Source organism: Falco biarmicus, chromosome 3 (genome assembly GCF_023638135.1).
Source record: "Falco biarmicus isolate bFalBia1 chromosome 3, bFalBia1.pri, whole genome shotgun sequence".
In the NCBI taxonomy this organism is placed as follows: Eukaryota; Metazoa; Chordata; class Aves; order Falconiformes; family Falconidae; genus Falco; species Falco biarmicus.
This window is the reverse complement of record NC_079290.1, coordinates 33,162,181-33,189,892: the sequence shown is the minus strand read 5'-3', so window position 1 is coordinate 33,189,892 and position 27,712 is coordinate 33,162,181. Positions and strand designations below refer to the sequence as shown.

The window sequence follows — 27,712 nt, the reverse complement described above, 5'->3', positions numbered from 1 at the left end:
TGAAGGAAACATTGGGCCAAGTTAATTTAATAGTTCCAGGGGTAATGCAAATACTGGTGTAGTTTATTGGATGTTCAGGCTCCCAAGATTTGGATCACGTAATCACATCCTTTATCATCTACCTCAGAAACTTCAGTAACAGAAGGCTCAAACCAGCGAGCAAACAAGCATGCTTCCCCTAATGTTTGGAGCTCTAACTTATGACAATATTATGCTAAAATGGAAGGCTTCAGTATTACAAACAGGATTTGTTACATGAATTTGGAATTATAATTCAAGGCATGGGTAAGGGGTAGAGGTTTAAATGACTAAGCTTTTTTAAAGCAAATATAACTTCATGTTCAAATAGCAAAAGGCTTACATACTGATCTACAGGCTTCTCATCAAGCAAACAGCAGACAAAGCTGAATTAGAAACCAAACCTATCAACTATTAGATACCCTCAAGTTGGACCCAAAACAGGAACATACACTGGATACATATCTCCAGCCAAGTGCTGATGCTGGGTTTTTTTGTCAGCACTACTGTAGAAATTCCCAAAATGCCCTCCCATCTCAACAGCACACAGCCTGTGAAAGACTACAAAGAAATGTGAAGATGACACTGGAAACGCTGACACAGAGAAGACATCTCATACAAGATCTATAAAGAAACCTCCATGTTTGTCTGGGGGGTGCTTCCCTTAGTCACGTGGTAGATGAGTCCACTGGTTTGCAAAGGAACGGAAATACGCAGAGAGGGAAACTGCACTTGCCTCTCCCTCCAATTTCAAGGAGCAAAAATTAAAATGCTTATTGCTGCTGTAAGATTTTTTAGTATCTTTTCTGAGTTTGTAGGAGTGTTTCTAGTCTAACTGTAGGCTGTTCAAACAAATTTTGAAGACCTAATAGGGCAAAGTCACTGAATTTTAGAATTTAAACATCTTTCAAATCTGCTGTCACACAAAACTGGTGGCACTAAAACCAATTTGATGTTACTAACTTCAAAAATAGAAAGAAGCTTGACCTTATCAATATTAAATACTTGTTTCCACAGACACGAATTTAAGTTTTGTCTAACTTATTTATGAAGTCTTCAGAAACCACCACCTCAAGACAAAATTGACAATATGCAAAAATCTAATTAACAAAGCCCTTCTGAAAAGAAAAAAGTGTGATGCTAACTTCCTTTTTTTTCCTAAAATACTACTGATAAGGAAACACTAGAAATCAACAGCCCAAAATGAAATCTTAAGTATCTATGGTATTTTACTGAGCATTACTCTGAAGCAAGCAACGTGAGGGTCTTGAAAACGTGCAATCTGTTAAGTACCAAGCAGTGAACAAAACTTTTCTTTTTCTTTAATAAAGCCAAGACTTAAAAACAAGTCTTACAATAACAGATAGCTCAAATAGTCATATGTAGGTATGTATTACACACTGTAACAGCAAACCTAAAGAACAGAAAAGACTGCTTGAAAATCACTGTAAATTCAGGTCACAATTCATCTTCTCCTTTTCACATTAGGATCATATCTGCAACAAAAAAGAAAATTTGTCACAAATAATTAAAACTTAATGATCTTCAAAGTTAACAATGTGATGCAAATAGCTTTATTATATATTTGTAACAGGGGATTAGTCGGCGTTCAGTCCCTTCCCTGACTGCACTTCTATAATTAACTACAGTTGCTACAATTTGACTGAAGGACGCACAAGCCAGAGCCTGTGCATGAACTACAGCTAGCCTTTACTAGAATCTTCACTGATTTCCTAGCTACTTAAAATCTTTACAGTTGAGACATCAACAAGTTTCCCCAACCCTTTAATGTCCCAACATTAAGTGCCTTACTAAAGAAAACAAACCAAGCAACCAAACAAAAAACTGCCAAAATAAAAATTAAGAAGGGGAGGGAAGGGAAAGGGCTACCATATATTCACAGCAATGTATATTTGGGCACAACTCAATCAGACAAAACCCTTCTGCTGCTTACTACTCCCACATAAAAACAGTTCCTTGCCTTACCTTCTCTTTTATACAGCTTCTGATTGATTTTTACTAATTTAGATCTACTTTCTGGATATACTGGTCACCCGATTTACTGCAGTATGTTTACAGTTTGCCTCTGTTTGACACTGCTGTCCCTTAGCCTTCTCTTTCTCTCCATTTGGGCTTTATTTCCCAAAATCCTGCATACCTTCTTTGGAATTTTGATGTATTTTGTATTCATGCATGAATAACGTACAGACGCAACTGAATGATCAGGCAGTTTTACTTCCACTAATTCTGCTCTCATTCATCAAGACTTTTTTTTGCTTAGACAGGAAAATGTGATAACTTGTGAGCCAAATTACATCACCACATAACTAGAAAGGTATTAGAAGTCACTGCTGTTGCTATACAACTCAGACCAGCAGAAATGAAATGTGTACCCTTTGAAAGAAATGCTCTATTATTAAATGTTAATTAACAGAGCAAGCTGTTATTGCAGTAGGATTTTCTGAATGGCTCATACACATGTTGACATGCAGTATTGTGTTTCTTTGATAGTGATTTGGATAAAGATATCTTTCTTCACCATACTTATTTTTCTACCTAAATGCACTATTTTTAGTATTAGTCAAATGCATGGCAGGTGATAAGTCAAACAGTGGTGGCTTTTTCACATAAAAACTAAGAAAATAAGGAAATCTTTGCTAAATATGAGATCCTTATATTAAATCTCAAAGCATTTCTTTGAATTTATTGCTATAGCATTGTAACACATCAGCTGTAACATTTAAATATGTCCTGGACACCGAATCCTGGGGGGGGGGGGGGGACGGGGGGGGACACGGGGGGGACGACGACAGCAGAGATAAGTAGATAGGAGAAGGGGGGTGATATGTGATGGACTGCCTTCAGGACTTCAACCCTGTCTGTGATGGGAGATGCTGACACTGACAGTCATGAACATCTTTTCATAACCTCCCCCACCTCACCTCCAGCCATTTTCCATGTTAAATGAAGCCTGGATGTTGTTTTCCAGACAGAAAGAAATCAAACAACATTATCAGAGAAAGGAAACTATACGGTGCCCGTGGCCTGAAATGGAAAAAGGACTACAGAGATTTCACTACTGTGGAGTGAATGCACAAAGAAACAAAAGACCTTGCTGGAACAGGGAGTGAAGGATACAAAGGGCTATTAACGAACATAACCCATTTATCTGTAGTCCTAGCAGATAGTACGATATGCCTTCCCTTCCTCCTCCATCTCTGTAAGTACTCGGCAGCAGCTGAGGGCACAGCTTTTCTTCCTAGCTCATCTCTACCTTGGAGTACTGCATGACCCTAATGGCACCTTCAAATGCAATTTTCATGGGAAACTGTAACTGTTACCATTAGCATTATGGCAAGTAGTTTTACTCAGGATTAAGGACAAAATTAGAAGTAGGTTACAAACTGCTGAACACTAAATTGCCTGTTTTAATAGTTTTGACTATGGAAACTTTTCTAAGTACAACTGTCCTAAACAATAGTTGAGATAAAAAGTTTTCTAAGCATGAATGCATACAAATTATCTAAGTTGCCACTGCTGTGTTTTGAAAGGCTAAAATTAATCAAGATATTTTGAACCAGTTAATACGCCAGCACAGTAATCAAGCTGCATCATGTTTTTATAAATGTCTTCATAACTGACATATATTTAAAGGGCTGTATGGCAGATGTAAAAACTGGATAAAGTAGCAAGCTTGGCTTAGAAATTTATTTGATTAGAGAGTGGTGAAAAATCATTAAATTAGGATTACAATTGAAAGTAACTGGACAGGAAATCAACTGACTAGAATGAATCCCTCTTTCAAAAAAGAGATTAGGGAAAGCAGTAGACAGCTGAAGTGAGGGTTATTAAAAGAAAAATGCTGAAACAGAGCGTGTTTTAGAGGCAAATGCAATGAGTTATGGCAAAGAGCAGTGGTAAACAGCAAAGGTGAACCTGGACCTACCAAAGAAATATCTCAAACTCCCGTGACATAAGCCCTGATTAAGACAGAATTAATCACTCTACTACACAATCAAGAGCATAGAATGATCAGTGTAAAAATGCCTCCTCTCAGTCTGAAAAATGGAAAGACAGTAAGGCACTGAGGGAGTTTCTAACAAAAAACCCCCCCAGGTACAAGCTCTTTCATTGCGAATGAATGGTTTGAAAGCAGCTTAAGGTCTCAAAGGGATATGGGGGCCATACTAAAGGATTTATTTAGTTTTGTGGGGGTTTAATTTTTATTTTTAATTCTGAGAATCATTACTTCAAAGATTAAAAAAAAAAAAAAGCAAGCAGTCCTGCCAATCACTTTCTCACAGCTGTTGTTTAGCTCCCTCAAGTGACAGGGATAGATAAGTGCTATGGCCAAAATGAAAAAGTGGCAGACCCCATCACCTTCTGCTTCGCATTTCAGATGACTGACTACGTTACAAGATCAAAACCTTCATTAGGCTCTAGCTAATGCTAATGGTGAAAAGCCTGACCCGGGAATCTCTTTCAGCCTCTGTGAACAATCAAGTTTGCGCATATCAGCCAGGAAATAGCAACATTTTTGTTTGAGAATATTCTTATTAAAAAACTATAGCAAGTCTGAATGAAATTTAAAGCTTCAGGTATAAAAAAACAATTGAGTTGTTGAGTCATTGTGGCTATATTCCATACATGGGAATACATGAGATTTTGAAAAGAACAGTCAAAGCAGTCTTTTACAGAATTGGAATTTGTCAAAAAAAAAAAAAAAACAACCCAAAAAAAGATGTGATGCAAAAAACCCACACATTTTCTAAGTACAAACATAAAACTCTTACCTAAAGAGATCATCAGCAAGTGATTCTTCTCTTGCACGTCGGTTCTGTTCCTGAGAAAAGATGTTTACTCAATATTTGACATTAAGGATGAAGCTAATGAACAAACTATATAGAAGAAAAATATATTCCTGCACTAACACAGATTTTCCTGAAGAAATGTTTTCTCTAAGTACTCCATTCAGTGCATATTCACATTAGGTAATATATTTCACTACTCAAGTTTGGCTACTGCTAACAACTCATTCAACAGAGTTGTTCATGCAAGATAGCAATTTTGGTCAGAAATATGTTTGGGGTTTTTTTTAAGCATCATTATAGAAACAGGGAAATTTGTATCTGGTTATTGGTGCATAAAGGGAATTTTAACCAGCATTATCTATACGCAGGGGTTAAAAACAAAGGACAATCAAAAGTGTTGATGTACGGAGACCTCAGACTATGGAAGCAGAATACATATCATGAGAATACATCAGCAAGTATCTTTAAACAAACTATTGGAAAATGAAAGTGCTAGAAAACTGCTATGATAAAATATGGGTTTTTTTAAAAACTTTTACACACAAAAGGTCAAGATTTTTACAAAAGAAAAAACACCGAATTTATTCTTACTAATATATCTTCAGTATACTCCCAACAGAATTTTACTCAGGTATTTTCTTATCAAGAGTGCTGTATAACAATTTGAACATAGTGAACCATACAGAAGCTCTTTCTAGCTCCCTGTCATCATTTTAGAAGTCACGAGTTTCCATAATGCTTATTTTGCTTATTAAAAAAAAATTTCTAAATTACTGATTTTTGCTTTGAATCAGTATTTCTGATAACATGAGTGTCAAATGTAAAATGAATTCAAATAATCAGCAAAAAGATGAGTCTTACCACTGACCTTTGACTTTCAGTAACTTTTCTAATGTATATGATCCTATGAGCATGTGCACAGCTCATTGGCTGAGGTTTTATTTCAAGAATAAAATTCTGAAGTATTTCACAGTTTGGTATGACCACTTAAGTCAGTCAAGTTTTTGTTTGATCATCTTCAAGTAGTAATTCCTTACCTCCATTTCTTGCCTTAACCAGTCTTCGAGTTCAGAATTCTTTTTAGCATGGTGAGCAATCAAATCTAACCCTCCAATAATATACGGAAGTTGTCCTGCCCCTGGATAAGCTACCTGTTTGGACAATAAATTATTACAATTACAAAGCAAGGCAAGCACACTGCAAGTAGAAGGTCTGTTTTAATATATTCAGAAAGTCTATTCAGATATCACAGAAGTCAGTCAGTCTTCCTTTGCATAACATTTAATTAGAGATCATATTTCAGAGTCTGAAGTGAAAAAGCATTTACAGAAAGCTATTCACTCCCTTGTTTTACCAACAGAAAAACAAAAGCTGACAAGTTACATATCCTAAATAAAGCTGATAGTACATTAAAGAAGTTTGAAAACATCAGAAATTGATTTTTACCAACCGATTCTATTTTATTGTCAGAATGAATAAGCATCTATTGCAAAACAGTAGAAAAGGAAACACTATCAGAAATTTAACGTTATCTAAAAATGAGAACATATCACCAGAAAACTGGAAGTTGCATTAAGTGACTCACACTCTACATAATGCTTTACTGAAATGCATTTCTAGTAATCTTATACCATTTTTTAAATTATTGTTAATATCAGCTGAAGTGGTATTTTTACACTGAACACAGGATCTTCCTGAAATTATCTTCGGTACCCAAGCAAGTAATAATCTTACTTTTGTAAGATACTACATTTAGTTCCGTTTAGAAATCCAGGATTTATTAGATAAAATGCAAGACACTGAATCAGCATATACTTTATATGCAGGTTTTTGGAGAAGTCAAATTGCTAGCATTGTGGAGGTACAACCGGGAGTTATGGTAGGCATCACTTAATGACTGATTCCAAGTAACAGCTTGGAACAGAGAGTACAAGTACCTTAATAATCTAGCACAAGGTAAGCCTTCGTCAGCCTGGCACTGCTTCAGTCAATTAGCAAAATACTTGTTAACAGTGTAATATGGTATTTAAATGGTTTCCTTCTGTAGTTACTATACATTTAAAAATTCTTATATAAAATATTTCATAGAAGGGGTTGGGTTGGAAGGGACCTTAAAGATCATCTAGTTCCAACCCCCCTGCCATGGGCAGGGACACCTTCCACCAGACCAGGTTGCTCAAAACCCCATCCAGCCTGGCCTGGAGCACTTCCAGGGATGGGGCACCCACAGCTGCTCTGGGCAACCTGTGCCAGGGGCTCACCGCCCTCACAGTCAAGAATTTCTTCCTAATACCTCATCTAAATCTACCCTCTTTCAGTTCAAAGCCATTATCTCTTGTCCTATCACTACATGTCCTCATAAAATGTTCCTCTCCAGCTTTCCCGTAGGCCCCCTTTAGGTACTGGAAGGCCGCTATAAGGTCTCCCTGGAGCCTCCTCAGGGCTGAGCAACCCCAGCTCTCCCAGCCTGTTCTCACAGGAGAGGGGCTCCAGCCTTTTGATCATCTTTGTGGCCCTGCTCTGGACTCAATTCAGTAGGTCCATGTCCTTCTGATGTTGGGGGCCCCAGAGCTGAATGCTCCAGGTGGGTCTCATGAGAGTGGAGTAGAGGGGCAGAATCACCTCCCTCAGCCTGCTGGTCAAGTTTCTTTTGATGCAGCCCAGGATATGGTTGGCTTTCTGGGCTGCAAGCGCACACTGCTGGTTCATGTTGAGCTTCTCATCCACCAACACCCCCAGGTCTTTGTCCTCAGGGCTGCTCCCAAACCATTCTCCACCCAGCCTGTACCATGCTTGGGATTGCCTCGATCCAGGTGCAGGACCTCGCACCTGGCCTTGCTGAACTTCATGAGGTTCACAAGGGCACACCTCTCAAGCCTGGCAAGGTCCCTCTGGATGGCATCACTTCGCTCCAGCGTGCTGCTCACACCACAGCTTGGTGTCATTGGTAAAATCACTCAGGGTGCACTCAATCCCAGTGTCCATGACACCAACAAAGATGTCAAAAGGAGTGCCAGTCCCAGCATCAACCCCTGAGGAATGGCACTCGTCACTGGTCTCCACTCAGATGCCAAGCTGTTGACCATTCTGAGTGAGACCATCCAGCCAATTCCTTATCCAAGCGGTCCATCCATCAAATCCATGTCTCTCCAGTTCTAAACTGGATGGTCTCAATTCCTTAGATAGTCTCAAACCCAACCTTCTCCTATAGCAAGTAGCTCTTCCATTCTCCCAGTCCCTGCCCTTGCCTTCTGCGACTTGTGCGGTGTGGCTGGAACACTTGTTGGTGAAGACCGAGGTGAAAATGCCATTGAGTACCCTCAGCCTTCTCCATGTCCCAGGTAACCAGGTCTCCCTATTTCCTTCCAGAGAGGGCCCACATTTTCCCTGGTCTTCCTTTTATCACCAACACACCTTTAAGAAGCTTTTCTTGTTGCCCTTCATGTCCCTGGCCAGACTTAATTCTGTCAGAGCTTTAGCTATCCTAACCAGGTCCCTGGCTGCTTAGACAATTTCTCTATATTCCTCCCACGCTACCTGTCCTTGCTTCTACCCTCCGCAGGTTGACTGTACTTCTACAGTCTTGAAGCAATACTTGGTAGTATTTTTAGACACTACTTTTAAATAGTGTCATCTTGTGACCATTTCAAATACACACTAACCTTTTTGAACTTTTTGAAATTTTTCTTTCCCCCGTAGCTGGTATTTCCAGTAAACTGGCTGTTGTGTCTTGGATGGCTGACAACCAACGATCTGAACTCAGTCAACAGAAGTCTGCTAGGAAGATTGCTGGAGTCATCTTGCAGTTCATTGTGGTTCTTATGTGGGAAGAACAAGGAAGGAGCACTTCAAGTGTGTAACAAGACATACTGAATATCTAACAGTATAAACTTTAGAGAAAGAAATTACCATGAGCACAGCTGAGGCAGAAGTTAGGATTACAAAAGGGTGAGAGGAAGCACTAGCAGTACTAGAGGCCAAGAAAATAGAGGTACTTCTCGGCCTCCTTACAGAGCACCAACAGAACTGGGAGCTCAGTAGATTTTTTTTCTCTCTTATTTACATCTGTTGAAAAGACCAGCTCATTAAGAAATGCAGTAATAATAAGGAAGTCAATGTACCTCATTTCACCAGGATTTTAATTTTTTTTTCAATATAGCTAATATCTAAGAATTACTTATTCTTCCTCTCACCTTGTCTCCTACCTGGACTAATTTAATCAAGTGTACTTACTCTAATGGAAACTCCAGCTAACTCCACGGAAGAAAAAGTTGAATGTCTCCAGGTCAATTCTAGCCTACAGATTTACCATTCAGGCCAACTTTAGGGCTGTAAGCTGGACCTGATCAATGAAGCAACGTTTTCTTGTACATAAGAATGCTCATATGCCAGCAAGTCTACATGCACACTTTGCTGCTTGGGGCTAGATCTACACGGATTAAAAAGGAAGTCTGGGTACAAAACAACGTTGCAAGTAATGTTAAACTATCTTCGTGAACAGCTCCAGCCCAGATATCGTATAGTTGTTTGTAGCAAAATATAAACTGAACATCCCTTAATGTAAGCTGTCCCTGCACTTGGTATACCTGCACAGCATTCCTGCCATTACAAAAGCATGCAATGAACTACAGTTCACTGTCTTTTCACAGTCAGTAAGCTAAACTGTACTAATCAAATTTACACGTGATTTTAAGGAGCACAATCTTCAGAACCTCCTTTATGCTGAAATACAATCCACAAAGACTATGTTCTTAAAAGCAAAATTTTGATGCATTTTATTAACGCTTCTCAAAGTTCGCTGTTCAAACTAACAATTAACTGGTTTCTTACCAAGACTTGCGACTCCTGCTTGATGTCACTTTTCATTTCTGAAGTTAGAACTGATCCAAGTTCCTCTTCATTCTATTTGATTAGAAATTATTTCAAATGTAACACTGAAATTAAATGCAAATGTAATTACATAAAATTGTTTTCTGCTATTTTCAGTGGAATAAGCATTTTCAAATCTATACAAATATTTAGACAGAAAAGAAACTGCACTGTACATTTAAATTTTTATGATTTTATGTGTACTGTAACAATTGATGGGGGTTTTTTCTACTAAAAAAATCACTATTATTTTCTCACTTTTTTTTTCCTTATACCAGTAGCCAGTATTGTCCATGTGTACAATCTTCAGAGTCCTGCCGTGTTCTGGAAAACACTGTAAAAACTTTTGAATATAAAAAGTTGCATTTTCAATTTTGTATGCTAAGTGTACATGTCTGCAGGAAGGAAATTTCATTACTAGGACAAGAAAGTATTCTGCAGATTGCTTTCCTCCTGTAGTTTAAAACCAGATTTGCCTTTCACAGATTACTTTCAATGGTAAAAAAAAAATCAGATCAGTTTTAAGCAACCCATAGATTTTGAGTCACTCACATTCTCTGTCTTGCCAGATACATGAGGTGCATCTATACTTGAAGAAAACAGGCAACATAAATATGCCTGTGGAGCTTTATCATGAAATCTCCTTCCTATTCCACTGGAAATATAATTTATGAGAATAAAGTACGACATTATTAAACTAGTCAGCAAAAATCTTTTAAGTGCACATCTGAAAAAATAACAATTTAGTTATACATAAGAATTTGTTTTCCCTCATGATCCTGACAAGAAGTTAGACTAGAAAAACTTCCCAGGCCACAACAAAATTCGAAAGACTATTCCAAGCAGCCATTTCAGTCTCTCAGTACAGTCAGACCAAACGGAAAATACCTCCTCTCTGATAGGATGCAGACCAAGAAATAAAGATTCTCTACAACTGTAAGATTTGTTTTTTGTAAAATTTGCCTGTTATTAACACACAAAAACCCAGCACTATAATGAAGTTCAAAATTCACACTTTGCCAGAAGCAAGCTCTAGTAAAGTATCGAGAGAAGAGTGTTAAGCTGGACTGAGCTAAGGATGCACAGAAAATTACTAATTATCATCTGATTCAAGGTATCTTGCAAATCCCAACTACTCACACATACATTCAAACTGATTCTCAGAAACAAAATCAGAGAAATAAACAAGAAAATTAATCACAGGCTGTATTTTGGTTTGGAGTTTTTGTTTGTCTGGGTTTGGGTGGTTTGTTTTTGTTTTAAAGAGGACATTAGTGATTTGAATTGCCTCATACAGGAATTTTAATAATCTTTCACGTGACACCTAGAGATTCTGACTTGAAAGATGCTGGACCCTACTGTGGCATTCAACAGAAGAGGTCAACTAAAGGTCTCTTCAGAAAATTCATTACATAAAGGTAAGTATTATTTTAGTATAAATATCAGCATTATAATTAACACAGTAATATACAATTTGAGAGGTTTTTCTTGGACCAGGGGTATATTCTGCTGTTCTATCCACAGTACTTAGGCAAAAAGAGAGGAAAACTCAGAATACAAGCAGCTTTCAGTTCACAAAGAAACAAGGTCCTGAAGAATGAAAAACACTTAAGATAGGCGTAACACTGCAACATTCATGTGTAGCAGATACATCATGCCAATTTTTACTTCAGAGTTATTTGGGATGCTTAAGCAAACAAATTTTACAAAGCTACTTTCTGTATGCAGGCAGCCTCATTCTTAAAGAAGCTACCTAAATTCTTCCACCACAGTTGTAAATTTCAATATTAGGTACATGAGAAGAATATAGCTTACCAGTATTTTATTATCTTGCCTCTGCTTTAAATTTACTTCTCGAATCCTGCCTCCTTTGGCTTCCAAACATTTTTTTTTCCGTGCATTTCCTTGAGCTTCCTGGTCATGATCTGCCGTTTGATCTTCCCAGTCTAGATCTCTACTTCCGAACACAATTTCTAGTGCCTCTGTATCTTCAGATAAATCACTGAACTCCTTTCTCTTCTTTGGTGCATGCTTTTCACTAGAAGCAGTTTTAGTGTCTCTTTTATCGCTTGTTAGTTTGCCATTTTCCCTCATGAGCTCTACACCTGTGTCTTCTAACGCAAAATTTGGGTTTCGGTCCAGGATGTTATTTTCCTTTTGATGTTGTTCTGCTTCACTGTTCCGCACCGATGAAGCTGTGGGCTCAGTGCACTTGGAAACAAGCAATGACCTTTCCTCCAGTTTTGCTAGTTTGGGTTCAGATGTTTGTTCTTCTTCATCTCTTTCCCTTAGCCAGAAAGTAATTAGAAAAGAAATTAGAAAAGCATTTTTGAATACGACTAGCTGCATCCACAACAGCTTCCCGGGGTTTTAGTGGCTGCATTGTGAAATTCGAACATAAGAGCCCTTGAAAAAAAGCTTGCCATTCCAGGAAGCTGATCTAAAAATTACATTTTTAAGTACGTTTAGAATTAAACGTACACGCCTTGAGTTAAAATTATTTTTCAGAAACAACACCAACAGAACAACAAGGTAAATAATGTCAAGAACATTTCAACATACCTTTTTCTAGCTACCTGGAAGTAATTTGTAATTACATTAGACTGGTGATGTGAAGCACAGTCACTAGGTTTATTAGCTTCTGAAATTTTAGATGGTGAGACAGGATGACTTTGACTAAATCCTGATGTTCTGTTTACTCTAGCCATCGATGTTCCTGCATTTGCACTGCCACTTGTGGTAGGGTTTCTCTTTACAGCAGTTACATCTTGGAAAGCCATTTTGCCCCATCTATCCATCTGGGGAGTATCCTCTATCATCATACTACATTAGAGAGAAAAAAAGTGAAAACACAAGAAGTTACCACAGAGATACACCGTAGAGTACCACTTTTTAAATTGAACATACTTATAAAAAATATAGGTGTACTTAAACTGTAAAATCTGCTACGATAAATACAGTTTTATAATTGTGGAATGCCAGTCAAACAGTCAAATCAGATATGCAGCATCTACATTTGTATCCAAGAGTCACGCAAGTCCTAACGTGATGCTTTCTACCACTCAAAAGCAGAACTCCTCTCACTGCAGACAAGTTGCAGCAGTTTAGTTAAGTGCCATTTCTAACAATCTATCTCTTTGCCCACGGCAATGATAGAGCTCCTCTGCCACAAAAGATTGCTTTATTTGCAACTATTAGCTTAGAAACTATTTCCATGAATACTTTACCATGTCTGCTTTTCTGTTTCCGTGTCAGCTAAATATACTGTGCTGTTATCTGCAGCAGGTGGCATTATGGTTTCATCCACAGCCAAGCTCTGGGAAATGGCTCTCCTTGCAACAGCTGGTGCAGGAATACCTTTAGTTACAGCTGCAAGATCAACACATAAGAATGAAAAGGTTAGTATCAAATCTGTGTTTCTTTGCAAGTGTTGTCACACATCAGTAACTGATCAGGTGAGATTTTTGTAAAATGGCCTTAAAGCCATTTTAATAAAACTATTAAGCAGATTTACTAAAAAAACCTGAAAGAAACAGTTCTAAAGGGCCATATTCTGGGGTTCAGTTTTAGTCAAATATTCCACTGAAGTCAGTCATGGAATTTTGCTTAAATAAAATGAAGTATAATGGGAAATCATATATTAATATGGACATAATGTAATTAATAAGCCATGCAACAAATTTTTTGCAAAACTGTCAAGAGCACAAAATTCCTCACATTTACAGCTTTACGATGGTATCTAACATGATTATTATACAGAATACAGAACCAATATTTGAAATCAAAAAATCTTTAGAATAAATGCCTTCTACAGCCGATTTCCCCTAATGTCTATAGTCAGGGGATTGCCTTAAAACATCCTTTGCTGCTTTCTATTTAGTTACTCTCAGTATTTCTCTGTAAAACAGAAAGAAGTGCATATACAACATTTATTTATATTCTTTCCTTTCACATGTCCTTGTTTCACACATTTCTTCTCCAAGTCAAAAGATAATAACATCTACTATTTTAACATGCCTCATCATGCTTATAGATACATTTTTTAATTACTACTCATCACTCAGCCCTTTTACATTTTTCCTGCATCTTGTTATGATTGAGACTAAGGTAACAGTATTACCCTTTCAGATGACCCATTCTATATACATTCATTCATTTTTTCCTACCAAGAACAACATATAGACACACCTAGCAACTACATCTTATGTATTCATTGCTATTCATTGTTCTGAGACAAAATCAGAGGAAGTAATCTTGTTTACAATCCCTTTGATTTGAACACTTACATGGAAGGTTTTTTTAAGTCCCAAAAAATATTTGCTAAGAGGGAACAAATGCTAAACTCTAAACACAGCTATTCTTAAAAGCCTGACATATAGTACATTCACACAATTCAATCAGACAACTTAATTTCTATCCAATTGTAACATTCAGACTGGAAACAAGAATCAGCATGTTTGATATATTCAGATGTCTGCAAGGTCAGTATCTTTGTATCTTTAAATTCAATCTGATAATTATTTTGTATTGTTTCCTGAACTAACTGGATAGGCAACAGATCATATAGAAGTTATTCATAGAATACCAGTCAACCTAAGTATTTTTCAGAGCTCTGCCAGTACTGCACATACATCTTTCTCTCTTCAAAATACATTTTTGAGTAAGTAATGTTCCCATATGTAAAGGCAAATGTATGGGGGTTTTGTTTGATTTTTTAAAAAAATTATAGGATTTGCTACCTGATACAACACTTTGTAGAACAGAATAGAACATAAAATTATACACAGAACTTTGAACATTTTACAGAAACAAAACAGTAACAATTTTGGAAGATACGTGAAAAGAGAATTAGAGAAACAAAACCTCTTTCTGTCTCTCAAGCATTTTTGTTAGTACTGCATTAGCAAATACAAATTAAGTTTCAAGTCAAGACTTGGAACGCCCACCCCCAAACTATTACTTTAACAAACATGGCAATCATGTAATTGTTTTTACTTCTTACATTAAGATTATGTTTGATTTTGAACTGTGTGTGGGGCAGATGAATTTTCCTAAAGCAAATCCTTTTTTGAAAAACAAAAACAAACAAAAAAATAAATCAAACAAACCCAAGCTTTTACAAATTAAATCCCTTCCTATTCTTTCACTTTCTAACATTCATCTTTTACCTCCCTGTTACCACAGCCTTTTCATAAAAGATAGAATAGCATGGAGTTCAGACTACCACATATGTATTAATTCAACAAAAATGTGAACTTCAGAAGATTCTTTTAAAGTACCTTTCCTTTACAGATCAATGTACTATATGTCTGCTTTTTATGCTAGTTTTAGATCTGTACTTTTTTAATTATGAGTCTTAAATTTTCACTGCAGTTTATTGCCAGACCATTAAAAAAGCATCATTCTACTTTAGTGGTCTTGCAAAGCAAGACAAAAGAACATAAGCAGTTGATGCCCCTTTACAAAAAGAAATAACTGCCTCTCTAATGCTGTTAACTTATTACTACCCTTCCAATTACCTTTGTTACCAGCATGGTTTTGAGGGTTGCAGAATTTTTCCGTAGACATGAAGATAACTGCCAGTCCAATTTCGGCTTCAGGAATCGCCCTGAGACCCTTGCTGTTAACATAAAAAAAATGTAAGACAGACCAAAAAAATTTGTTTATTAATACAGAATCGAACCTGAATAGGTGAATGGGCACAGATATGACAAACTCCATTCCTCCTTTCAAAAACCATCAGTCTACACCACAATTTTCAAATACAGTAAATCAGCATAATTATCCATGATTACACCCATGTCCTATACATATGAACTTCCAATTGCCTGCTGCTGTAGCCACTGTCTAGTCCCAGTAATCTGGCTAATGCATCTCTCCCTAGCGGATTTCTGGGCATTTAACCAACTGCGCTCTACCTCTGATTGAAAAGTGTGAATGGAAAAGTGACTTGAAAGATTTCAACACTTATTACAAATCAGTTAAGCACATAAGAAAACCTTGCCATAAGAAAACCTTGAGTACAGTTCCCTGCATTTAGCAAGAAAATTCAGGGGAACTAGGTTTATGTATCAGGTTAAGGACTGGGATTTTGTTTTCTTTCATTGTTTTAATAACATGAAAATCCTAACATCTATAAAACATGCACTCCACCCTCTCACACAAAACCTACCACCAAAATAAAAACTGATTTTCAAACAGAAGCTACTCTTCAGAAACACTGTATACAAATAATTAAGACAGCAACGAACCACATGTCCTCAAGATGCCATTTCATCTGTCTTCCATTAAATACATATATTTATTGAAAAAGCATAGATAATATATTCTAAGAATGGAAAATAGATCAATTTTTAACTTGTTTTAAATAGAAGAAAAACCACTTGCTGTCTGTAATTTCAAAGCAGCTTCATTACAGTAACTTTTTATAGAATTGGATCCTCTGAAAAACAAAAGAAAACACAAACCCCATCAAATCCTCACAGAACTGCCAAGTCCTTTTTTCCCTGCTTCAAGAAATTTTAGTTACAAAATACTTAAAAGCAATGAAGAAAATACCCTCTTTATAAGCATCCTACTGCTTCAGTATGCATGCAAACACCATGACCAAATCTCTGCAGAAATTCTGAAATTACCCTACTGCTGTACAAGAGAACAATGCTGCACCTTTGCAAGACAGTCAGAATGGAATCAGTCCAGTTTCTCAAGGAGTCAGATCCTGGGATCTGAGAGTCTGCCAACCCCACATCAACAACACAAACTTCTGGAGAAACTAGTGAAGATGTTTCTTTTCTTCCTTCTGTCATCAGCTTTGCTTCCCCGCCTCCAAGAATAACCACTGGACCCAGTTTCTTGTGCTAAAGAGAATGCAAAAAAAAAAATAAATCTTAAAATACAGTCAGTTTGTAAGTATCAGCATAATGAACTACCAGCATAATGCTTATCACTGACGTACTAATGCAGATGTGATGTGTTCTGTTTCTCCCCCTGTATAGGCCACTGTATTTTAACAAGAGAAACACAAAGAAATCTTCTTTCCTGATGAACCCAGAATGAGTGTGAATTCAAAGAGAACCTGTGCCTAGCTAGCCCTCCAATATTTCTGCAATGTAAAGCCTGATTACCTGCTTGGCAGTTAGAAATACAAAAGTTTTTCCACTGAATATTTTTTTCCTTTCATGATGCTCAGATAAATCCAGTTGTTCAGTGCCAATGGAAGGCTCATCAACTGGAGGATAAAAGCTGCAAGAACAGAAAACTAAAGTTACAAAATTCAGATTTACCCATCAGTACTCGCTCATATTCCTTTCCATTTTAGAGTAAAGCTCTAAAGTTAAAATACTGCATTGCTCTGTTAAAACTATTTATATAAATATTTTTTTCAAGAGATTGTTAAGAAGAAACAGAGCCTCTAACTTCTCAACATCTAAGCTACGACCAAGAATTCTACTTTGACTAAGAGGACAAGACTTTTAGGAATGCATTCGACCTATCCACTCCACTTTAAGTATCTGCTGTACACTGTACACATATCTGTATTTTCCACTAACAATACTGACAAATGTGACTGCGACCTTCTGCACTTAACTCGAGCTAACAGTAAAACTCCACACAAAATTAGTCATCTTGCTCCCTCTACCCTTGAGGAGTAGACAGCCACCCCTCCTTCTCTTCTACTGGATCAAGAAACTGTGTACCACCACACTAGATGACAGCCTACTAACATGACAGAAAATAAGTACACTTTTCTTGCTGGTGGGATAGAGAACTGAACTGATTCACACTGCAGATTCTCAATTGTCTTCTCCAATACAAGAAAAGTGATCACAAATTCAGCTGGGGAACAGACAGGGCAAAAGCAGAATTCTCCCCTGAAGCTCTCATTTTTGTCACGGCCTGTGATCTCTGCTCTAGTTAATGATGGCATGCCCCCATCATAAAAAGCCTCTAGAGTTAAGACAAGCACGTGACTGATAATTTCAGGACAGTATTTACAGAATCTTTAAGCCACAAATTCACTACTACAACAGTTCTGATAGAACAAGGTGCACACTAGAAAGAAGGGAAAACATAGGTCAATTTAAAATCTATACTATACTACGTCTGTACCCAAACAGCAGTTTGTGTACTTACTCTTGCTGATCACAGAGCTACTTATCTTTATTCTGACTGCTGATTATACATCCTTCTCATACTACTATGCAGGGGAAAAAAAAGATGCTCAAACACACTCCCAAAATCTACTTCAACAGGATAATAAATTACATATATAGAGACATAAATACACTTGGATATTTTTTTTCTCATTTATGCAAAGATTAGCAGATTCTAAGCAAGAAACATACTCCACAAAGTACTGAAATATTATTTAAGACCATTTTACCAGACTTTTACCATCTGTAAACATATAAAAATTCTTCAGACACTGTGAATGTTCACATACTTATAACTGAATGCAAGAATAAGCATATAAATTTTATATTGCATTCACCTGTAATTCAATCATGATAAGCTAAAATGTACTATATAAGCACACTTCATTTTAAGCAATCTTTGTTCTTTTGTGTTCTTCACAATCAGTTCCTGAAGCTTTACATACACAATGGAAATTAACCAGCCTGCAACTATCAGGTTTTGAAAAACTAGGATTTGATAAGTTTCAGCAACCTATTCAAGTCTGTTTATAAAAATACTGTTGCATTGAAATAGACATGATGAAGTGTACTAACTGCAAGAAATAGGGCAACTCAGATTTTAGTTACTAGACCAGAAGACTTCTGATACTGAGTCCCATAAAGACAGTTATTAACCTAAGATAAATACAGGGGCCAGTCATCTTTAAAGACCAAAGGATGAGTAAAAAGGGAAAACCCGCAGTTTCCATTACTTTGGAACTGGACTACAGTTTCTCTATAAACACATTTCAAACCTCCGTTTTTATTTCAAACCTCTGTTTTTTAATTTCAGCAGGAAGCTTCAACTGATCATCTCTTCAAAGAAAACTTTGACTTGACTTTGAAACTCTTACCCAATGCTGATCTAAGCTCAAAAGGCAACATAAGTCTTCTTCCATCTTAGGATTCTGAAGTGCTCCTTGTACTCTCCCCCTATAAGCTTTGAACAGTAACACCATTATCCAGAAAAGACCTTCTACAGTCTTGAATCCTTCAATAAATAAATTTTGACTCTTGATGAGTTTCTGTTAAAGGCTCATTTATTTTCCTACTTTTTCAAAGCCCTGCACTACTTACAGTGGACTGGTGTAATAAAACACGTTATTTCCTACAGAGCTGCACTTATGCAGCCATTAGTGAAATCTTTGGTTATTGTTCTTCCTTGCATAGGTCATCAAGAGTACCAGAACACTGGAGTAATATATTTCACCATAAAAAGCCTCAAGTAAGAAGCCCCACATTCATACATGAACTGCAGGTTTGCAATTCTGTGAAGCCTTAGTGTAAACAAAAAGAAGTTTTAATTTTTTTTAACTTTAAGATTTTATTTCCCTAAAACTTTTTGGGATCAGCTCTACAGTAGTAATGAAGATTAATTAACAGTGTCACCCTGTATTACCGCATTGATATACATTTCTTATTTCATAAGTATTCAAACTAGTATTGCCCCAAGTTTAGTGTCTTGCGCATGTAGCAGCTCAGGTCATCTCTAGCTACAATGCACAATGTAGAGATTCCCTGTGAAAGTTAAAACCATTTTTGGAAATTGAATGCAAACAGCTGCTAAGTAAATTTTCAGAATCTTCTCACAACCTACATCTTAAAATACCACCTATTTAAAATACTGTAATTATTTTAAATATAGATCTATTACACCAGCTGTTCCATTTAGCTTGATGCAGAACTCTCTCTTTGAAAGCTACATCATGCATATACTGCTAATGTCACTAACATTTAGTCAGCTCAATTCCTCCAAGAATCTTAATAGTTAGCAAAAATATTTGAGGGAAACATATCCATCTGGTTTTATTTTAGAGAGCACTTAATAGCTCAGTTATACTGTCACTCCTGTATCAAAAGAAATGGACAAACATGTACCCTAGTCTCAGGAGCCCAAGGCACTGTCTGCTTGTTAACAGACAGTAACAGCAGTCTTACAGCTAGGCAATGTTAGATAGACCAAGCAAACTTCTGACTGTACAACCAATTGTTAGCACCTCTAATAAAAAAAACAAAACCCAAAAAACTGCCAGAAAACCTTCACACACCCTTATAAAACAATGTAGAAGTAGAAAGAAAAGTTACACTCCATGAAGAATCCTCTCTTCCAAAACTGAAGACCCAATGAATTTTAAGCCACTCACAGGTGACCGATTTGACTATTATATAAACCCCTGCAAACATAAAACAGCATCTAGAAACTAAAGACTAGTTGCTACCAATTGCTCCAGATTGGCACCTGTATTGTTCTAACAACATACTGTCACATTCTGCAAAATACATTTTACCACCTATCAAGTGCAGCTTACTGCTAATCCTCTACAGCTTTGTTTCCATTACTGTGTGTGCACCATTGAGGCTTGTTTAGATGCCCTTTTCCTTCCAGCCCTGTTCTTCAAACTACACTGTTTGTGGTTTGTAGATACCAATGACTATCATCAGACCTCCTGAAGAAAATAAATTGCTATATTCTAACATGGATGGATGGACATGTATCTTGTACGTATGTAAAACCAATAGTGACCTGATTCTTCTTCACCACTTATTCTCCCCTACTCAAATGTCTGGTGTTCAACATACATGCAGAACAATCATAGTGTCTTAAATGCATCTGAAGTAATTTCACAAATTTTTCTCACTGTACACTGACATTAGAAGTTCAGCATGTTATTTTTCAAATGCCAAGTACTATTACAATTTCCTTTCATTGTGTATTTCATTTCACAGTATCTTCCAAAGCAAACAAAGAAAAGAAGCGATTAAAAAAACCACAGGTACCCACACAGTTTACCTTTTAAAAAGACAGAATGGATATTTCTCACCTGCATTAATCAAAAATCAAAATAATAATTAAAAAGCCCACCCAAAAACCAAAACACAACTGTCTCCCATTTCAGGTAAAAATCGTAGCAATACAGGCTCAGATGGAACTCTTGTATACAAAAATGGGCCTATTTTACACTTTTCTACATAGAGAAAATAACCAAAAGGGCTATTCTACATACTTAATTGAAAAAGGAATTCTTACTTTGGAACAAGTTAATTTAGCCATGAAAACAATGAGTATTTTATTCTCACATAGGGAAGACCAATGCACATTAATCTCACTTCATCTCTTAACAGATAATTAACCACCCCTGCTATTTCAGGGAATTCAATGGTAAGCCTAACTCTATTTTGACCAAAGTTTACAGTAAACTCAGTAACTAACTGCATACTAGGAAAAAATGTCTACATAATTAAATACGCTTGATATAATTTCTTCAATAAAATTTTAATTTTCTTTATGTATCAATTCCCAAAAGAGTTTAAAGGTTGCTTCAAACATATCAACAAAACAAGTTCCTACTTAGAACTAGTAACAACTCTAAGCATACAGTCAATTCCAAGAGCTCATTTTATAACTCTTGGAGACAAGAGCAAGAAAATTGCCTGAATATTAACACGTGTCATATTAAGCATTCTTCCACAAATCAAGTTACTGTAAATCACACATTTTGTCAAATATGATCAGATAAACATGTAGGTTTTCAATAATCTAACTCCCTTAAATTTAATTATGTGACAATGAAAACATGACACTTACCTTTCATGATTTGGCAACTGTTGCCTGGACTGAACAGCTTTGATTAATTCAACAAAAAACTCTGGTTTTAAAATTGGTCGACCACAAATTAAAGCACATATAGTCTGAAAGGACAAAAAAATGCTTATTTACTGTATGGAAAAAGTTCAGCTAGAATATGGTTCAAATGACATTAGCCTTTTAAGATCTGAGATATGGAAAACATCACACAAACAAATAAAACAGTACTGTATTTTGCTACTGAAAAACAGGATTGTTTTGCTTCTAACAACCTAGCTTTTAATTGCCGTCTTGTCCAAAGTTATGAAAATGTACAAGGCAACTGATGAAAATCAGCAAGTCTTCAAAACTGGCTTTTTTCTTTTTATTTCCCTCCAACCTCCCATCAACACATAACCTCTTTCTAAACTTGGAGGAGCTAACTTCATAGCTTTGTAGAAGAAAATCTTGAGCAGGTCTAGAATTTAATTTGCTTTTGTGGGAAAACTGCAAAGCAATACTATCAATATGCAAAAGCTCAGCCTACCTTAACAGTGACTTTTACTGAAACCATTACAAGGTGAGTACAGTCTTTTGTCCATTCATTCACTACAAGGCCTCCAAGCTGCTGGATGGCTCGATGTAAAGCACTTTTCTGAGCTAAATCTAAACACGAGGAGCAGACAACCAAAGGTTCATATTCTACTCTGCAAAGAACAAGAGAATTGCTGTAGTTATTTCAGCCAATCATTACAATGAACAAAGCTGACTTAACTATCACGTTTGTGTCTCAGGGAAACCTGAAGGAAAGAAAACCAAAACCAAACAAAAAACCACACACACAAAACCACCCATACTCTTACCCAGATCAAAGACTATGTTTTAAAGTTTCCTGAAGAAAGTAAATACTAATTTTTATTCCAAAAAAGTAATAACATTTTGACTTAATGTCTGAAATACTTCTAAGGACTTTTGGGTCTTTCACAGACATCACATAGAATTCGTGCTTCAAAAAAACACAGGGAATATCAGATGAAATTGAGTGTGTTCTTCCAAAGGCAGAAGTATGCTTAATAGAACAGTTCATAAACAAGATTAATATTGAAAAAAATTCTAAGAGCTGTAGAATGCAAATTCAAGCAACTTTTTCCTAACATTGCCATTACTCTTGACCATAAGCTTATTTGTATTTGTAGATCTTCCACATAGAATTACAGCATATCAAATTCCAGGATTTGATTCCGTTTAGTTTACAAAGCAGAAAGAAATTTAAATTATCTTTCCAGTACAACAGTCATGATGTATCTGGTCTCATGGCATGATTCTTGTACCATATTTCAGGTGCATATTCAGGTTTATCTAAAATACCAAAAATAATTTATTGTCATAAGTGGAGGGAGATGCATTTTTTCCTGTCAAAAAATACCAGCAGCAGTGACAAAACTGAGTCACATTTTAAGGAACAAAGCCAACTTCTGGTGGCTTTAACACTGATTATAATGGTCATCAGAATTTGTTCTATTTACCCACGACTTAACTTCAAGGAGTGCTTCCTATATGTAAACATAGCCCTGGCTACCAAGTTACATTTGAAAAGTTAGCAAATTGGGTTCACTACAAAGAATGCACGCGCATGTCACAGCAACAAGCATTCAGCATGTCAGTTCTTCTCTTGTTACACTATCAACAGTGAACAACGGCTCAGACAAGCTCTCTCCCTACCCTAAACTTTGTTTAGAACTATTTGTTTCAGGATGTTTTTCTTTGCCTAAGATGGCCTCACTGCACATGTATGAGTACAAACACTCACTGTACATGATACAACATCTTCCAAAATGCCAGTGCTTTACTATGAATAATTTTAGTTTCTCAGTGTCAAAATAAATTATATTATAAAATTAAGTAATGGAAAACCATTGCAGAAGCAGGTGTGGAACACAGGCAAAATACTGCTCACCTCCTTTGCTTTCTAAAGTCATCACTGCTGTATCGCTTGATGAGTTGTATGATGTGCTAAAATACTCTTTTTAAAAACTGCAATTTTCTACTTTGCATTTTATAATCAAAGCACTTACCTAAACTTGCTCTCAAAGACTCCAAAGTTGATTCTGTCACCAGACTGCAAAGACACTGAACTGCCATTGAGTTTTGATCCATTAACAAAGGTACCATACTTAGATGTATCTGTTACTGTTAATACAGGGACTGAGAGAGATTGGCTCTGAAAATAAACATAAATAGCCATTATAGTTTATCAGAATGAAATAATTTTACTAGAAAGAGGTTACTACCATCGGGGATCAAAGCACTAGATAAATAAGAAAAAGCTCATAAAATACTATCTTAAATAAACACTTTGTACAATGAGATTGCCTACACATAATTATTCACCTTCTGGTTTTCACCTGTGAAGAAATAAGAGAAAACATACATATTTTTAGCTTCAGAACATCTGTGCTTCTTACATTCAGACCTTATGGAGGCTGTGCAAGGCCCAAAGCCTCTGCTAGTGCAACTTAGCAAGGCTCTGAGATTCATTATTGATGCTTTCACCTTCCATTAAGCCTTGGCATAGGTGCTCAAGTCACTTTCCTTCACTTCCTTCCACGAACACTGCTAGTCTTCCACAAGTTCCAGGGCATGGTGACACCAGCACATCTTGAGAAGAGATTAGATACTTTCGTATTTCCCAAAAGGATCACAAGCCAATGAGAACACCGTCAGCTTGTTCTCATGAAATTTTGCCAAACAGTTATACACTATTTGCAGTATTAAAAAGACAAATACATTTTATGTATTTAATGTCAAACTCTATACACAGTTACACAAATGAAATTCCTGCTGACCAGCTTCAAAATGTCCATAAACATTGTAACATGTAAATGAGAGTAAACTGCTGCTTACTAATTCTCCTTGGGCATTTTTATTTTCAGTCCCCTAAGCAAATACAGAATTCATGATATGGAACGAAACACGAACTAAGCCTGCAGTAAGACAACTGAAGTGCTTCCCAGAACCAAGATCTAAAACTTGTCTAGATAATAAAATTTAACTGCATCATTTTCCTGCTGTGATTCTTTTAATACAAATTCCTAGTGAATCTTTAACCTGGGATAAAAGGGAGCTTGGACTAGTAGAATTACGCCACTAAATTTCTCAACACAGGCAGGCAACACTGAGGAAAAAAAATAAAAGTAAAGATTAAGGAAAGACAGGTGATCTGCGGTTCTATTCCAAGCTGCAACCAGTGAGCGCAAAATGAGAGTACGTATGGTCATGGCAGACTGAATTATCCACACAGTACATTGATATGCAGTAAAATGCTAGCCACTTACAGGGGTTGTTTCAGGACGATTTACTGTCAGAACTGCATGACTTCGACTGATGGACTGGTCATCCTGAATTAAAATTGCACAGTTTTTGCGTCCAATAATATATTCCGTACCACTCAAAAGCCGGTATGGCTCTCCTGAAAATAAACAAGAGACAGAAAAATACCAATTTACAAAAAACTCCAAAATACCCAAAGTACTTAGGAAACATTCAGAAGTTTGTAATATATCTAAAACTCAACTTTGTCATGCATCATTTATTAGTCTGACTAGAATTAGGCATTTAGTTTATAGACAAAATGTCTTTCTTCCCCTCTCCCTCCCTTTGTCCATTATAAAAGGATACATTTTATGATAAGCAAAGCAGTTACGAAAGTGGCAACGCACTTTTTTTTCAAGGACAATATACTTTTACTATTACTTCTTAACTTCTCTCTTGTATTATTTCTTGAAGATTGTTACATATAGAAAAAGAAGAAAAAAATAATTACAATGTAAGATAACCTTCCCGAAACACAAGTTCTCAGGGTGCTGAAATTTTTTGAAGATATGCTATTTACACAACTTACTAAGAGGTTCAGAGGAAAATGTCCTGCTAACAAATGTAAGAAGTTCTGCAATGTAAATCAGAATGATACTCGGTAAGTTCAGTCTCTGACCTATGCTTTAGCTCATTCTTGGTATCTCTCATCTAGACCACGTGGTGGCTTCTCAGTGGATGGCTTGACTACATCTGGTCAAGAGAACTAGAAATGTTTCTTGATGAAAATGATATCTACAGATTAAATCCTAGTTCTCAGCCCTGGGCAAATAACTTTCCAAATATGAACTGCACAGAAACAATAATTTTTAATATGATGCTCCCAGTGTTCCGGCTCTTGAGCGAGAGTCTTCCAGGCTGTAAGAGGTAAGTCAGTTCAACAGAATTCAAGTAGGTACTGTTGCTACTAGGAGATAAACCAAACACACAATACTAACTCCCAATGAATTAGGAAATAAAAGGCAGATGCAGTTGTGATAGGACTACTCATTATACAGAAAATATTTAAGTCAAGAAGGAATTTATGTATTACACGATACACTGATAACTTGATAATAGGTATCAAAGTTCCTATGGATAAGAAAACTGATAAAGAAACGCACCGTGGCAATTCAGTTTCAAAACTCTGCACCCAATAATCAACACGATGTTTTAAGTTCAACACTTGGCCCTTGAAGCATCAACATAATATTTAGGCATCTTTTCTGAGAGACTCCTGAGCTCACTTCTGCCTCAGAGCTCAGCTCCTCGGGTACTGTAACGGGGCCCTGCACCCCGCCGGCTGCGGCAGCGCCCCAGGACACCGCAGCGGGGCTCGCAAAGCGAAAAGCCCGATCAAACCTAACAGGAGCCCGGGTCTGTGGCGCCCACGGGAGAAACGGCGCCCCAGGTGCGGCCAAGCGCCCAGAACTCGTGTCACCGCCGGGCCACAGCGGGCCCACGCAGCCCTGCCCGGGGAGCACGGCAGGACACAGGGAGGGCCGCACGGCCGGAACCCCGGCACTCGCAGCGAAGGGCCGGGCCGAGGCCCGCCGCCGCCGGACCCCAGCTGGAGCCCAGGGGCCTGCGTCCGCCCCGGGCAGCCGCGCAGACGCAGGCCGGGGCGGGAAGGTGGAGCGGGCCGCGGTGCCAGGCCCGGGCCCGGGCGCAGCCTGCCGCTCCCTCACCTCTTCCCGCGGCGGGCACCAGCTTCCACATCCCGGAGGGAGGCCAGGAGCGCCTCAGCGGCAGGAAGGGGGGAGGGCGGCTCGGCCCTGCACCCCCCGGCGAGCCGGGCCGACGCCAGCGAAGGAAGGGAAAGGAAGGAAAAAACCCCGCTCGCTGCCGCGGGGACCGCCGCGTCGCTGCGGGCGAGAGCCGGGCCGAAGTTGCGGCGGCAGGGGAAGGGAGGGGAGCGGAGAGCGCCGGCTGCCGGAGGCGGGCAGCCACTGCAGCTGGGGCCCGGCGCGCAGGCGCGGCGGCCTGGGGCAGCGTGGGGCGGGGGCCTGCCCGGCCTCGGGGAGGTCCCTGGTTTCCCACCAGCCGCGCTTGGCGTCTCCTTCTTTCACCCGTTCTCGGCCCAGGACCACGCTTCGGCACCCCCGGGAGCTGCCGGTTCCCCTGCCCGGTGACAGCTGAGGTCGGGACTGACAGCCCCTGGCCGAACCGAGGGGGGTCCCCGGGCCGCGCGGGCGGGGCGCAGGTGGGGGCCGCAGGTGAGGCTGGGTCGGGCCGGTGAGGCCTGAGGAGCCCCCAGCCCACCCCGGCAGTCGTGTCCCTCTGCCCTAGCCTTCATTAGGCACTAATGCCCCTAACCAAATGCATAGCATGAGGAACATTAAATGCGACAGAGATTCATCTTATACGTGAAAGCAACTTTTGGATAAAAAGAAGAAATAAACTTCCTAGAATTTTGAGTAAAAGAAAAAACACCTGGGATTTTCAAGGCCATTCAGCAGGCTTCCATCTCGGCTAGCATTGTGCTGTCCTTGGGGAAACCAGCATGTGCATCATTTTTTATAGTTAAAAAGGCACAAAAACATTCCTTTTCTACATGCCACAGATGCTTTAAAACCCACCCTTCTTTGGAGGGGATGGAAAGGGGCCTGTAGATAAAATAATGAAATTGTAAAGTCCAAAGACTTTCTACTCTGTTATGCTGAATTTTCTGGAAAGGAATAGCAGAGGACAGGTATGGAGAAGCCCTATGTGCATGACTCCAGTCACACACATTTGAGGTACGGCTCAAAATACCTGTTTCTCCTTGTGCTACGCAGCTCCCAAGCAGCAAGGTTGTCCACTTGGACTCCCAAGTCAGCTTCCAGTTGCCCACAATTAACATCAGCCAACAGTTGGAGAGCAAATGTCTTCCTACTGGGCAATCAGCTTGCTTCTCAAGTGACGAATATGGGTAATTGTTTGCC

The 27,712-nt window shown here is 38.1% G+C and overlaps 1 protein-coding gene across 2 annotated transcripts; it reads right to left on the bottom strand.

The window, feature by feature from the left end:
- Positions 1-1,318: 1,318 nt before the first annotated feature.
- NBN (nibrin) lies at positions 1,319-26,710 on the bottom strand. Of its 2 annotated transcripts, XM_056331302.1 has the most exons (16): positions 26,477-26,710; positions 24,773-24,906; positions 23,513-23,658; positions 21,985-22,144; positions 21,459-21,562; positions 16,823-16,940; positions 16,365-16,555; positions 15,218-15,318; positions 12,926-13,067; positions 12,261-12,521; positions 11,514-11,985; positions 9,660-9,731; positions 8,492-8,647; positions 5,867-5,980; positions 4,812-4,861; positions 1,319-1,514 (listed from the first exon to the last, which is right to left on the bottom strand). In XM_056331302.1, exons 1-16 carry the CDS (start codon positions 26,505-26,507, stop codon positions 1,484-1,486), a joined length of 2,283 nt encoding a protein of 760 aa, XP_056187277.1. In that variant the 5' UTR covers positions 26,508-26,710; the 3' UTR covers positions 1,319-1,483. The 2 variants fall into 2 exon arrangements, with proteins under 2 accessions (XP_056187277.1, XP_056187278.1); XM_056331303.1 differs by lacking the exon at positions 26,477-26,710 and having other exon boundaries at positions 21,985-22,139.
- Positions 26,711-27,712: the final 1,002 nt, after the last annotated feature.